Below are 14,673 nucleotides of genomic sequence, written 5' to 3' on the forward strand. Positions count from 1 at the left end.
CATTAAGTCAAGATAAAGTACAATCCAATAGACCATGCATTATCCTGCTTAGTCACCTTTGGTACTTTTCTACAGAAAATGGTGTAGCTGGTATTCTGTGATTATCCTTCTGGTCATGGACGATCCAAAATAATGACCAGCTTACCATCTCACAATACAGTAGCATGCTTCTCAATTCTCCTCGAAAGTGCCTATAGTAAATAAATTGGTCATTTTGGAGGAACAGATTAAGTTATATTGAATTTGAATTCTGGATTCTTATGGTGATTAATCTTCTAGAACAGCAGCCCTAACAGTAGTTCAGATAATACCTACTATCTCCATAGTAACTGCTCCTCCACTGGACTTGTTTGGTGGATGTTCTACATATTCTATAATAGATGTTTTTAATGTTATTTGGTTGCATTGTCATCGCTTCAGTTTTAGTGTCATTTCTTTTGTAAATGAGCATGTTTTTCATTTCTGGCATTTAGCAGACACACTTATCCAGAGTGAGTTACATTTTTATTTCAATTTATACAACTGAGGTTTAAGGGCCTTGCTCAGGGGCCCAGCAGTGGCTGTTCGGTGGACCTTGGATTCAAACCCATGACCTTTCAATCAGTAGTGCAACACCTTAACAACTGAACTACCACAATTATTTCCTCATTTCAATTCTAATTTATTTGTATAGTGCTTTTAACAATGGACATTGTCTCAAAGCAGCTTTACAGAACATAAAAAACATAATACAAACAGTTTAATATACAAAGTTTAATATAATTAAAAAAATCAAGAATAATATTAGACTTATATTTAAATGTGTTTGTATTTATTCCCAATAAGCAAGCCTGAGGTGACTCAAGCAACTGTATAATAAAGGAACAAGCTTTCTTGAGGATATTAAATGTAAGTGTATATAAATAGTGTAGACAGGGATGCATCCACTGCTATGTCTAGTAAATCTTGTAATTTACTTGTAATTTGCCCTACGTTTAAATTATACTTAAAACAGGAATACAGTGTTATCAGCCTGAAGTTGCTGAAAATAATCAGCTTCAGACTGGTAACAGTGTTTGTGCTTCATCACACCACCTAGTATTTTACTCTAATAGCAACAGTCACAGTGATTAATTCCTTAATTAAAATGACAAGACTAACAGATGGCAGATTGTAAAGGTTTTAATCTGCAGTCACTTGTGATATAAAATAAGCCAAATCAAAGCAACGGTCTTTAAAACCAATTTATTATTATAAGCTCTGAAAAGATTATGACACAGATGACAAAAACCAGTGTGTTTCTCTTCACTGTCACACCATGTGCAGCAAAACTCCACCAGGTCCATCAAATTAAGCTGTGGCAGTGTATTTATTTATTTATATATTTTATGCCCATCATAGCAGTGGGTACACTGATTCAAAAACACCGGCATGCTTCATCATTTGGCTCTGAGTTTGGAGAACAGGAAGTGGTCTATTCCCCCAGAATGTGTTCCCACATGCCCAAAAATAGGCTGTGTGGGAGGGATGAAGCCCTCATCTGACCAGCCAGATGAAACCAGAGTCCTCATTAGGAGGCATGGTGAACAAAGACTGCACATGTCTAATCAAGGTTATTAGAGGTCGTTTAGTCAAAGTAATATGACTACATACAATGAAAACATTGTGTTCAATTTAAACTCATAGATGAATTACATTGACACTATTGTTAGTACTATTTGCTGTATTTTCAGGTAAAAAATGTGAAAAAAATGTTTAACAATTTAACAAACTGTAATATGTACTGCTTTGTATGTAGCACCAGCTCAGGCAGAGCCCCATTATATATTATGTGCTAAATATATTTTTTACATAAATAAGCTGATGTATTTTTAATTTACTCACCTTCATAGATGTGGGCTCTATTAGACTATTCTAATGAAGCATGCTCACTTATAAGCATGCTTATTTAGCTCCATAGAGATATTGATGCACCTAGTGGTAATAAGTTGGGTAGGAATCATGCTGCCCTATGCTCAGGGGAGGAGCCAGGGGCAGGTGAGTTAATGACAGGGCTGTCATGGTCAAAGTTTTCCTCCAAACTGGACTGATTTATAAATAATCTGTGGTTTCTAAGATCTTGTTTTCTAGCAAATAATCAGAATTAATTATTTTAACTAAAAAAAAACAGAGTAAAAGTGTGTCTGATATAATAAAACATTTCTATAGTCAGATGAATTTCAAAGATTGGGAGATTGGGAGAAGGTGTGGATAATATCTGTTCATCAGAAATGCATTCACACCAATGTGACCCTAAACAAAGTCTAAACTTTGTGTCTCTTTTCCAATACTTAAAATCCTTAGGCTATTTGCAGGCACTTTCAGGGCTTTTGAGAGCTATATATTATATCTGTTATAAAAAATCATCTCTATCGCTTAAGGCTATAATGAACCAGGAGAGAAAATATTTCTCAGTTACTATATCTTTTCATCCTGAGGAGATTTGTGGATGAGTAATGTAAATAAAAGCTACAGATTATCCCAGGCAACAGTTTATCAGCACAGGACAGGAAAAAGTAAAAGAAGAGCAGACCTTGCAGGCACCGGGAAGCAGGTGGAGCTTCACATAAGGGTCAGCTAAACCGTTAAAGTCCATGGGCTTCAAACCCTGGAACACAGTGACCATAGAGATGAAGAGAGAGAAAGTTATAAAAGGTTCATCATGAGTGCTAAGAAAACATTGGAAATGTATCACAGAGAACTTGTGACAGAGAATGGTACATATGTAGAGTTGTCCTCAAAAGTTTGCATGTCTTTGTAGAATTTACAAGATGTGTACCATTTTTTTAAAAAGAAAACATAAGTGAGAAGGCAAGCAAATTTATTTTATTTCTTATAGGACTCAAGTTATGCAAGGCATACCAGAATGGCACAATCAAACAAAACATAACAAAAAAGAAAATAAGAAAGTAATCCCTGTTCAAAAGATTGCATACCTTTAGTTCTTATTATTGTGTATTGCCCCCTTTACAGTCAATCAATGATGGCAGTCATTTGTAATAATTGTTCTTAATTCTCTCAGGTAGTATAAATGCCCATTCTTCTTGGCAAAATGCCTTCAGTTCCTGTAAATTGATTGGTTGTCTTGCACAAACTGAAAGTTTGAGTTCTCCCCAAAGCGTCTCATGATAGTGAGGTCAAGAGACTGTGATGGCCGCTCTAGAACCTTTATCTTTTTTCTGCTGTAGCCATTGGAAAGTCGACCTTGTCTTGTGCTTTGGATCATTGTCATGTTGGAACATCCAAGAGTGTCCCATGCGCAGCTTTCATGCTGTAGAATGCAAATTGCCTGCCAGTATTTCCTGATAACATGCTGCATTCATCTTGCCAGCAATTTTTCTAACTTCACTGTGCCACTGGAGATCACAGCACCAAACATAAGAGATCCACCACCATGCTTTACAGTGGGGATGGTGTACTTTTCACCGTAGACGTTGTTGACTCTTCTCCAAACTCCAGTGTTTATGGTTGTGACTATAAAGATAAATTTTGATTTCATCACTCCTAATGACTGCTCCAGGTGCTACAGTAGGTGTCTGCCTGGTGTACTTATGGCATGCCTTTTTTTGTGGTATGGGCATAGTAACTTGCATTTTTCTTGCAAATCGACCATGCAGGTCATTTCTGTTCAAGTACATCCTTATTGTGCTTCTTATTAATAACAACACCACTTTTTTCCTGAGCAGCCTGTATTTCTCTCTATATTGTTTTGGGTTTTTCTTTGCATTTTTTTTTGCAATTTTTTCTGGCAGTAGTGGGTGACCTTGGCTTAGTATCAACAGAAACTCTTATTTTCCACCTTTTTATCAGAGTCTGGCATTTTCAAGTGTTCAAATAACTTTTTATATCCCTTTCCTTCTTTATAGAGTTCAACTACATATTACACAGGTCCATTGGCAGTTCTTTTGTCTTCCCCATGGTGCAGTATCCAGCCAAATCAGTGCATCACCTCATGAGCTGTGAAACTCACTTACAATTTATGCACAGACACTACTTACAATTACAATGACTCACAGGTGTGGAAACTTCCCTTTAATAGCCATTTTAAACCTCTGTGTGTCAACCTTTGTGTTTATAATGTGGCCAAACATTCAAGGATATGAAAACTTTTGATCAGGTTTATTTAGTTGATGTCAGTTATCATTAGGTTTAAAAAAGGAATCAAACATTTATGTGATAATTAATGACTTCAGGTGACCACTATATTTAAATAAGACTTTTTTTAATTTGCATTATCAGTCATATTTTCCAAATAAATGGCAATGTTTTAGCATTTCTTTTAGGTTAAACTTTTAGGTTAAACTTTTGAGCACAACTGGAATTATATTTATGTATACTTTCTGCTCATCTGAAATCATGCACACATTAACACAGAGCTGTTCAACAGTTGTGTCATATGTCAGTACATAGAATAATACGTTATGATTGCAATAAGATATTCTATTGTGCATTGTAGTAATTCTTGTCAGATTTTGTAGAGATTTAAGATCTGCAGTCTGAAGCTGTCACACGGTTTATCATGGAAAAAATAGAAAAAGTTTTTCTGGAAAAAAAAGACACTTGAATTTCAAGTACAACCATATTACACATTTTTTTTTCTCCCATATCTATTAACTTTACCTAGCATTATTTTACATGACAACTGCTGAAATTGTTTTTGAGACCTGTAATGAAACTGTGGAAGTGAGAAATTTTCCATGAGAGAAATTGGAAATTCATATTAAGAAAGTATTTCTCATGAATTAGAAATGACAGGGAGGCCAGTGAAACCATGCAAATCCCCAGAGCAGGCTAGCATCTGGGGACTAAATTCAAATCATTTTCCCAGTTGCAGAGAAGAGCAATGAATAAACAAATGCACTGTGTGGGTGAATGTGTCCTGGTATAATAACCACACAGCTGAATGTGTTTTATCTGTCTTCTGCCTCATCAATTTGCCAACATAGTTTTTCGAATTTATTAACAAAGGACACATCATAATTGTTGTCCATTGACAGTTATGTTACTTTCTGGAATGTCTTTGAAACAAACTAGTTTTATTTCTATCACTAAAAATATTGCTGCTACATTCACACAAGCTACACTATTTTCTCTTGAAGCCAAAAAATGCAGTGTATCATGTTAGTGAGAAAGTGAAAACCTTATGTTTTTTTTTTTTTTACAATCTGTATCTGTTTATTTGGAGCAGATTAATGTAGAATATTAACCAAAACCTTCTGAATTCAACAGTACTGTGGTATAAACACGTCTTCTAAATTGCTCGTCTGGCATCATGGAGAACATTGTTTTCATCACAAAGGCAGAAATTCATCCATATCTATGAGCTTCCTCACTGTTCAACTTCAGTGGCACTGTGCTTATGCTTAAAGTACTTAGTCTTCTTTATTATATGGTAATAGTGTCAGATCAGATTGTTGATAATTTGTATTCCTTCCCCATTTTGTTCTAAGGACACGGTACTTAAAGGTTGACATGGATTACCAGATAGACGTCTTGACTGATAAGCATGCTGGAACAAAAACGCCAGGGCTGTCAGTCTGAATTCATAATTCACATTCATCAGGTAAATTTGGCTTGTCACTGTCCATTAATCTCAGAATGATTTACATAAACTTCCTTAATGTGGAATTCTTTGTAATTAGAATTCAATGTTGGTGTTGTGTATTGAAATGTTCTGTTTGCTCTTATTATCTTGGTTTGATTGATGAAGTAAGGAAATAAAGATACCTTCAAATCCTTGGCTATGTAACCTGAATTTCCGAATTCCAAAGGGTTGGTTTTCCTAAAACATGTCTGGGGAAAAGCACTTGGCTCTAAATGAGATCATGATATTGTTGACCCTGCATAAATCACGCTACTAATATATCCCTACAGAGTTTGGCTTCAAGCATGGTCTAATCACATGTCAATTTTCAGCATTCAAATAGTTTACTGTAGGCATTACTGTACATGGTGAGAGATTTCTACAAACAAAACAATGGTTATTTTGGCAAATGGTTATTAGATCAGTCCTCAGGGCCCTCAAGATTGTCTAGATTTTGCATTCTTCCTCTGTTGTGTGCAAAATAGTGTTTGTGGAACCCTGATGACTGGTTTCAGAAACACTGATAGAGGGTATTCCTAAAATTAGACTAGAAAAGTAAAAAAAATATATAGACATTCAGATCAGCAGTATTGTTGTATTATCTTCATACACATGGACTTTTGACCCAAATTCATTATAGACCTAGATGGATTATAGATTCAAACTAATTATGCATTCAGCTGGCACATACTGAATTCATTATTGACCCAGGGGTCATGTTCAAGCATCTGCTGTGAATGGAGAGGAGATGGATTAAATCTGCATGCAATACATGATGATTCTCATGAGTCTTAATACCATAAGTCTGCTGAAATCTATGATTATGAAGGATTCAGACAGTGCCAAGGAAGCCTCAACAGTCAATTTTAAAGTCTCCTGTGACTCCACCAAACCCAAAACCTCCAGCACTCCTCCAACACTCCTTGACCTGCACAATGAACTTTAAGCCTTTTCACAGGACCCATAGGCAGTCCAGAAGCTGCTGCAGCTCACCATCTTTCCACCTAAGTCTGCCACCATTGCCAAGATGGCCTCTATTGGCAATTCAGTGGAGTTTTTTATATATGCGTAAGATGCCTCAGAATGGACAAAGGAGGAATGGGCTCTCTGACTCAGCCTCTTGTTATCTGCAGAATCCCAGTTTGCCACGCAGCAACTGCCACTAAGGACACAGCTGGAGATTCCAACTGGTGTGGAATGTACCCTTCACTAACCGTTCAAATTATTAGGGACTAAACCTGTTTGCACCAGTGTTTATCATCCAAAATTGGGTGGGCTGGGTGGACAGTTTAATCAAACCAGAAAAATATGATAAGTTCATGTACAGTGAAGTTGTGGTATTGGAATAAGTGATGTTAACCCCTGTTATTTGCGGTACGTGAGGTCCTTCAAGGGTTCACTCCTGATTCCCTGTAGAGACCACCTCTCTCTATCACAGAGAGTATAGGTTGTATTGGGAGTATTTTTTGTTTGTTTGTTTGTTTGTTTGTTTGTATTGGAAAAATCTATCAATCTATCAGATTGCTTTGACTCCATTATCCCAGTAAGTATGCGTAAGATGCCTTTCCTTTGGGCCCACCACCTGCTGGAGAAACCGTAAGGAGCTGGTGCAATGTGGATTGGGTGGCAGTCGAAGGCAGGAGCCTCGGCGACCCAATCTCCAGACACGGAATCTGACTCTAGGGACATGGAATGTCACCTCACTGGGGGGGAAGGAGCCTGAGCTGGTGCGGGAGGTTGAGAGATACCGACTAGAGATAGTTGGGCTCGCCTCCACTCACAGCTTGGGCTCTGGAACCCAACTCCTTGAAAGAGGCTGGACTCTCTACTACTCTGGAGTTGCCCGCGGTGAGAGGCGGCGGGCTGGTTTGGGCTTGCTCATAGCCCCCCAGCTCAGCAGCCATGTGTTGGAGTTCACCCCAGTGAACGAGAGGGTCGTTTCCCTGCGCCTTCGGGTCGGGAGAGGTCTCTCACTGTTATTTGTGCTTATTGGCCAAATGGCAGTGTAGAGTACCCGACCTTCTTGGCATCTCTGGGAGGAGTGCTTCAACGCTCACGTGGGCAGTGACAGTGACACCTGGAGGGGCGTGATTGGGAGGAACAGCCCCCCCGAACTGAACCCGAGTGGTGTTCTGTTATTGGACTTCTGTGCTAGTCACAGTTTGTCCATAACGAACACCATGTTCAAGCATAAGGGTGTCCATCAGTACACATGGCACCAGGACACTCTAGGTCGGAAGTCGATGATCGACTTTGTGGTTGTTTCATCCGACCTCCGGCCGTATGTCATGGACACTCGAGTAAAAAGAGGGGCGGAGCTGTCAACTGATCACCACCTGGTGGTGAGTTGGGTCTGATGGCAGGGGAGGAAGTTGGACAGACTTGGCAGACCCAAACGTACTGTGAGGGTCCGCTGGGAATGTTTGGCAGAGTCTCCTGTCAGAGAGATCTTCAACGCTCACCTCCGGCAGAGCTTCAACCAGATCCCGAGGGAGGTTGGAGACATTGAGTCCGAGTGGACCATGTTCTCCACCTCCATTGTCGATGCAGCCGCATGGAGCTGTGGCCGTAAGGTCTCCGGTTCCATATCGTGGTGGCAATCCCCGAACCCGGTGGTGGACCCCGGAAGTAAGGGATGCCGTCAAGCTGAAGAAGGAGTCCTATCGAGCCTGGTTGGTTCGGGGGACTCCGGAGGCAGCTGATAGTTACCGTAGGGCCAAGCGAGCTTCAGCCCGGGTGGTTGCAGAGGCAAAAACTCGGGTCTGGGAGGCCGGTGAGGCCATGGAGAAGTACTATCGGTTGGCCTCGAAGAAATTCTGGCAAACCGTCTGGCGCCTCAGGAGGGGGAAGCAGTGCCCTGCTCACACTGTTTACAGTGGGAGTGGGAATCTGCTGACTTCGACTGGTGACATCCTCGGACGGTGGAAGGAGTACTTCGAGGATCTCCTCAACCCCACCAACACGTCTTCCATTGAGGAAGCAGAGGCGGAGGGCTTGGTTGTGGACTCGTCGATCCCCCAAGCTGAGGTCACTGAGGTAGTTGAGAAGCTCCTCAGTGGCAAGGCACCGGGGGTGGATGAGCTCCGCCCTGAGTACCTTAAGTCTCTGGATGTTGTGGGGCCGTCTTGGTTGACACGCCTCTGCAACATCGCGTGTCGGTTGGGGACAGTGCCTCTGGACTGGCAGACTGGGGTGGTGGTCCCTCTGTTTAAGAAGGGGGACCGGAGGGTGTGTTCCAACTACAGGGGGATCACACTCCTCAGCCCCCCCCCACCCGGAAAAGTCTATGCCAGGGTACTGGAGAGGAGAATTCGGCCGATAATTGAACCTCGGATTCAGGAGGAACAATGCGGGTTTCGTCCTGGTCGTGGAACACTGGACCATCTCTATACCCTCACCAGGTTGCTGGAGGGTTCATGGGAGTTGTGGGGGGTGCCCTGGGAGTATGCTAAGGGCTGTATATATGACCTATACCCTATATGACCGGAGCAGGAGTTTGGTTCGCATTGCCGGCAGTAAGTCAGACTTGTTCCCAGTGCATGTTGGACTCCGACAGGGCTGCCCTTTGTCACCGGTCCTGCTCATTATTTATATGGACAGGATTTCTAGGTGCAGTCGGGGGCCGAAGGGAGTCCAGGTTTGGGGACCACAGGATTTCTTCACTGCTTTTTGCAGATGATGTTGTCCTGTTGGCTTCTTCAAATCAGGACCTTCAGCATGCACTGGGACGGTTTGTGAAGCGAGTGTGACGGTTTGCCGAGTGTGAAGCGGCGGGGATGAGAATCAGCACCTCCAAGTCCGAGGCCATGGTTCTCAGCCGGAAAAGGGTGGTTTGCCCCCTTCAGGTTGGTGGAGAGCTCCTGCCTCAAGTGGAGGAGTTTAAGTATCTTGGGGTCCTGTTCACGAGTGAGGGAAGAATGGAGCGGGAGATTGACAGGCGGATCGGTGTATCTTCTGCAGTGATGCGGTCGATATACCGATCTGTTGTGGTGAAGAAAGAGCTGAGCCGCAAATACAAGGCGAAGCACTCTATTTACCAGTCGATCTACGTTCCTACCCTCACCTATGGTCATGAGCTTTGGGTCATGACCGAAAGGACAAGATCCCTGGTACAGGCAGCCGAAATGAGTTTCCTCCGCATTGTGGCTGGGCGCACCCTTAGAGATAGGGTGAGGAGCTCAGTCACTCGGGAGGAACTCAGAGTAGAGCCGCTACTCCTCCACATCGAGAGGAGTCAGCTGAGGTGGCTCGGGCATCTGTTTCGGATGCCTCCTGGACGCCTCCCTGGGGAGGTGTTCGGGCATGTCCAACCGGGAGGAGGCCCCGGGAAAGACCTAGGACACGCTGGAGGGACTATGTCTCTCGGCTGGCCTGGGAACGCCTCGGTATTCCCCCGGAAGAGCTGGAGAAAGTGTCTGGGGAGAGGGAAGTCTGGGTGTCCCTGCTTAGACTGCTGCCCCCGTGACCCGGCCCCGGATAAGCGGTAGAAAGATGGATGGATGGATTATCCCAGGTGTTAAAAAGAAGTTCTTATTTAAAGAGTATAAGCATTATAAAAATTAGTGTGAAATGGGGGTTTTCACACTCTGTAACTGGGGCATCCCTTTAATGGGTGTTCCAACCACCCTTGATCCAGTGGCTCCACTTGATGTCAATTGAAAGATGTCAATGCATGGATTACTCACTATCTGACAATTTAGCCACTTTAAGTTCGAGGTGATCCACAGTCTGGGGTCACAGATTGCCTATCCTGCCAAGACATAGGGAGAAGCCCCTATTGGGGGTTAGGAGTCAGCTCCCTGACCTGAGAGGGGTCATGGGATTATGTACCTTTGGGTCATGGTTAAACACCACCTGTGGATTAATAGTTTTTATAAAGTCTGGTGAAAACCACAGTGGAAAAAAACGAAACACAAGCCTGAAGCTCTGCTGAAATTGTGCCAGTCTTCCGCCACACACATATAATTCAACTCAATTTCATATTTTTGTAAAGTGATTTTAACAATTAACATTCCCTTAAGATAGCTTTACTTAATTACAAGGTTTAAAATGTATATTTATCACTAATGAATAAGCCAGAGGCAACGGTTGCAGGAAAACTATGAGATAATATGAGGAGGGAACCTTGAGAGAACTAAGGTATTAATTACAAAGGTTTTTTATTTACTATTTACAAAACTGGCCATAGGCTGGGTGGGTGAACATTTTATGGATCCAGGCTGGATCCAAATTAACCACAGATCCAGGTGAACTGCACTATAGATAAGCACTGATTGTAGACTGACAACTGGTTATTGGAATAATCCCAGATTCCAGATCCACAAGTATACTCTTATGTACACTATTTAAGCATCTATCCAGATCCACTGTTGTTGTTTTTTTCCACTATTCTTGTTAGGGGTCGCAACAATGGATCAGTGATCCACATAACTGATTCAGCGCAGGCTTTACACTGAATGAGCACACTGAAACAACTCTCCCATTTTATATTCGCTTATGAATCTAGATTCACTACATATCACCAATCTACACTGGGGTTAAGCCCTAAGTTTAGTATTGCTCGAGGATGAGTAAAAACCCAACTTCACCACAATCCAGATGAAGATTCTTAAATGACCATTTACTTTAGTCCCCAATTCAAATCAATCTAACCACAGTTATTTTGGTCCAGACAGCTCAGGTTACGGAATGATGTAAGCATTATTACAAAAATAGATATTACAGATATTACAAAAATAGTTTATATTCAGGAAGGTCAGGAAGCAGGTGTTTACCTTAGCTCGAAGGACAGTGCAATGAAGGGAACTTGTGGATGATTCATAGAGCAGGTCAAACTCCAGAGTACCTAAAGAAGCTGTAACACAAATAAAGAGAATTCAGTCAGGAACAGATTTAATACCCATACTCAGAATTCATTCTCTGCATTTAACCCATCCAAAGTGCACACACACAGCAGTGAACACACACACACGAACACACACCCGGTGGGCAGCCATTTATGCTGCGGCACCCGGGGAGCAGTTGGGGGGGTTCGGTGCCTTGCTCAAGAGCACCTCAGTCGTGGCCGGCCCAAGACTCGAACCCACAACCTTAGGGTTAGGAGTCAGACTCTCTAACCATTAGGCCATGACTGCCCCCAAGCATCCCTCCAAGCATCCCTCCAAGCATCCCTTTTCAGAAAAAAAATATGATTGTGCAAGGTTTTTTATGCTGTATATCAGACTCACTGTTATCATCACTGTCACAGCTGTCAATCTCCACAGATGTTTCCATGCTATTCATCATGGACAGTGTTCCTCCACTTGCTGCTGTCCCTGGAGACAGTGGGGACAGAAGTCCCCCTCCTCCTGATGCTCCTCCTCCAGCCAACTGTGTAGTAGACTGAAACCCTGCCTGGTTCGGTGACAGCGAATCACAGACAGAGGATGTAGGGGACAGACGGGGAAAGTAGGCAGAGATTTGCCTGATGGGCCTAATGGGGCCAGGGCAGACATTAATCGCCATGTGCTCCTGGATTGAGATGGTCATCCGCTTTCCCTTCTGCACAGTCATCTAGCTATCAAAAACAAAACAGCATTAGATTTTAGTGTTTAATAATTTAATTGTGACAAATAAAACTGGCCAACAACATGCAATTAAAGGTTATATTGACCATTAACTTTTTCTTATGTGAATAGATTATCTTTCCTAATTGGATTTTTTTTTTTTTTTGTAAAAAAAAAAAAAGCTGGGTTTCTGTAAAGCAAATTAAGGTTTTCTAAATGAGGAAAAAAAACAGAGCAAAACAATAAGAGACGGATTTTGAATCCTACACAGCCTGAAGGTTTACAGTAGCTAATCTGTTTGCATCTTATTTCAAAACACATCAGTTTAATGTGTAAGCACTTTGAACTGTCATACAGCAGCTTTACGGAAATTCAGATAAATATTTTGATCCCTAATGAGCAACCCGGAGGTTTGCTGAGACAACACAATAAAGAAATCATGTGAACCTCTACTCTTTTGTGTCACACTGGATATTAGGATTATAAATCATATATAGAAAAGTAAAGAAAAATACAGTTAAGCGTCTTGAAAGGATTGTTAGCATGTGCATATTGTCAATAAACATTGTGAGATATGAGACCATATAAATCTAACTGCATTTCACATCTTAATGTATTTTGTTGGTCCAGATCCAACCGTTTTATGCCAGAGAAAATTGCATGCAAAGCACAGGAACAGGTGGCATCAAGTACTTAAAGATGAAAAAGGAAAAGCACTGCAAAGACATAAAATGCTATTAACAGATAGTCCCACTTAATGTGCACAATATTCTAAACAACTGTTATTTGTCATCAGAACTGGGTAAAATCATATTGGCTTCATATATACATATAATCAGTTCACATTTTTATTATTAACAGTGCAAAAGCTGTGCATTGTTTGAGCATATTTGCATTTTCTGGTATTCTATGTAATGTAATGTATCATTTCAACCCCACAACATATTAATAACTTTCTTTTAAAGGTCTCATTTACAGATATTTCTCATTTTATCCATCCAATCTTGCTAACACCAAACTGTGTTACTGTGGGTTTTTTTTTTTTTTTTGAAAACTACCTACACTGATGACTTGTCAAAACCCTCATCTCTGAAATTACTTCACTGCGGAAACATGTGGTGAGTGAAGGCAGGGAACTCAGGGGGAACTTATTTTGGGAAATTCAAGAATCATTTCCGAAGTTTTGACTGGGGATTGTAAGCACAGGAAGACAAGAATAACTTAAGGCAATCCATATGATATATTTTCAATATTTATTCAATGAAAACTACTAAATTTGTTAAAAAATATTACAGATGATAAAATTAAAAATAATTACAAAATATAATATAAGGTATGCTTGATGATGAGGAAAGCAAAGGTGGATTAAATAATTTGCTGATAAGATAAATGATAGCTGAGATGTTGAGAAAAAGAAAGATTTTCTTGTATGTTGCTGCAGACATAAAGATCATTGTAAAAACATATTTCAACCTGACCTGGTCTGCTGTGCTAACAGATGGTACCAAGGAGCTTGACTGAAATTAAAATGATTCTGAGCATGCAGTGTCCCATAATTAAGAGACATGCCAGAGGAATGAGAACTCCAGTACCAGAAAGCTTCAGGAGAGTGACATGACTGAAAATAAGCACTAAATCATGAAGGTGACTTTGGCATGATAATTCCATGTATTATGTACAGTTTGCTTATAGAATGAAAACCCAGTGTGCTCCGGAGATATTTGCCTCAATTGCCCTTTGGTGTTGTTTTTACATTCTTAACAGTCATGCGGTCATTCATTTCCACTATAGCATATTTACTCAATTTAACTACAGAAGCATGACGTAATTACTGATCAACATTCACTGACCAACAATGTTTCCAACCAATCATTGCTAACCATCTTTCCCAACAACCAATCACTGATCACTTTAGTTTCCCAACAAACAGACAGTTGTTGCTAAGAAAAACTGTCTGTTTGTTGGGAAACTAACAACTTATCACTGCTCACCATAGTGTTCTTAAAAACCAACCACTGAGCATTGCTTTGCAACAACCATCACCATCAATTCCTTAACAATTAATCAATGATCATCATTGTTTCCTAACAACCAATTACAGATCAGCATCATTTTCCTAATAACCAATCACAGATCAGTGTAATTTTCCTAACAACCAATCACAGATCACCATAATTTTTCTTGTCACTAATCACTGATTAACATTGTTTCCCAGCAATCGCTCACTAATGAGTATTGTTTTCTTAACAAGTAATCATCTACAATGACAAAAGGGCCACAGTTATTCACCGTGTAATGAATCATGTCTGAGTGTTGCCTGTTGTGACTCCAAAGTATCATTAAGAATCCAGATGTTCAGGAGGGAACGCTGATGTGTCACCATAAAACACTTCATGGTATTTGATTAACCTCAGAGAATATTGAGCTCATTTCAGAAGTCATACTGTAACTTTTCAAGTTCCACTGGTTTTTTATGGAATTGAGGTACTACCTCATGCATGTAGCGGTAAAACAGATTTAACTCTT

General features: G+C 40.9%; 1 protein-coding gene across 1 annotated transcript in view; it reads right to left on the minus strand.

The window, feature by feature from the left end:
• LOC113650615 (double C2-like domain-containing protein alpha) overlaps positions 1 to 14,673 on the minus strand; it is a 33,950-nt gene that overhangs the window by 15,719 nt on the left and 3,558 nt on the right. Inside the window, exons 2-4 of the mRNA XM_027159035.2 lie at positions 11,830 to 12,158; positions 11,377 to 11,456; positions 2,552 to 2,626 (exon numbers count right to left, since the gene is read on the minus strand). Coding sequence (XP_027014836.1) covers positions 2,552 to 2,626; positions 11,377 to 11,456; positions 11,830 to 12,154 — 480 coding nt within the window. The 5' untranslated portion in view covers positions 12,155 to 12,158. The remainder of the gene's footprint in view (positions 1 to 2,551; positions 2,627 to 11,376; positions 11,457 to 11,829; positions 12,159 to 14,673) is intronic.

The sequence above is a fragment of the Tachysurus fulvidraco genome, chromosome 8 (assembly GCF_022655615.1).
Source record: "Tachysurus fulvidraco isolate hzauxx_2018 chromosome 8, HZAU_PFXX_2.0, whole genome shotgun sequence".
NCBI classification, from domain to species: Eukaryota; Metazoa; Chordata; class Actinopteri; order Siluriformes; family Bagridae; genus Tachysurus; species Tachysurus fulvidraco.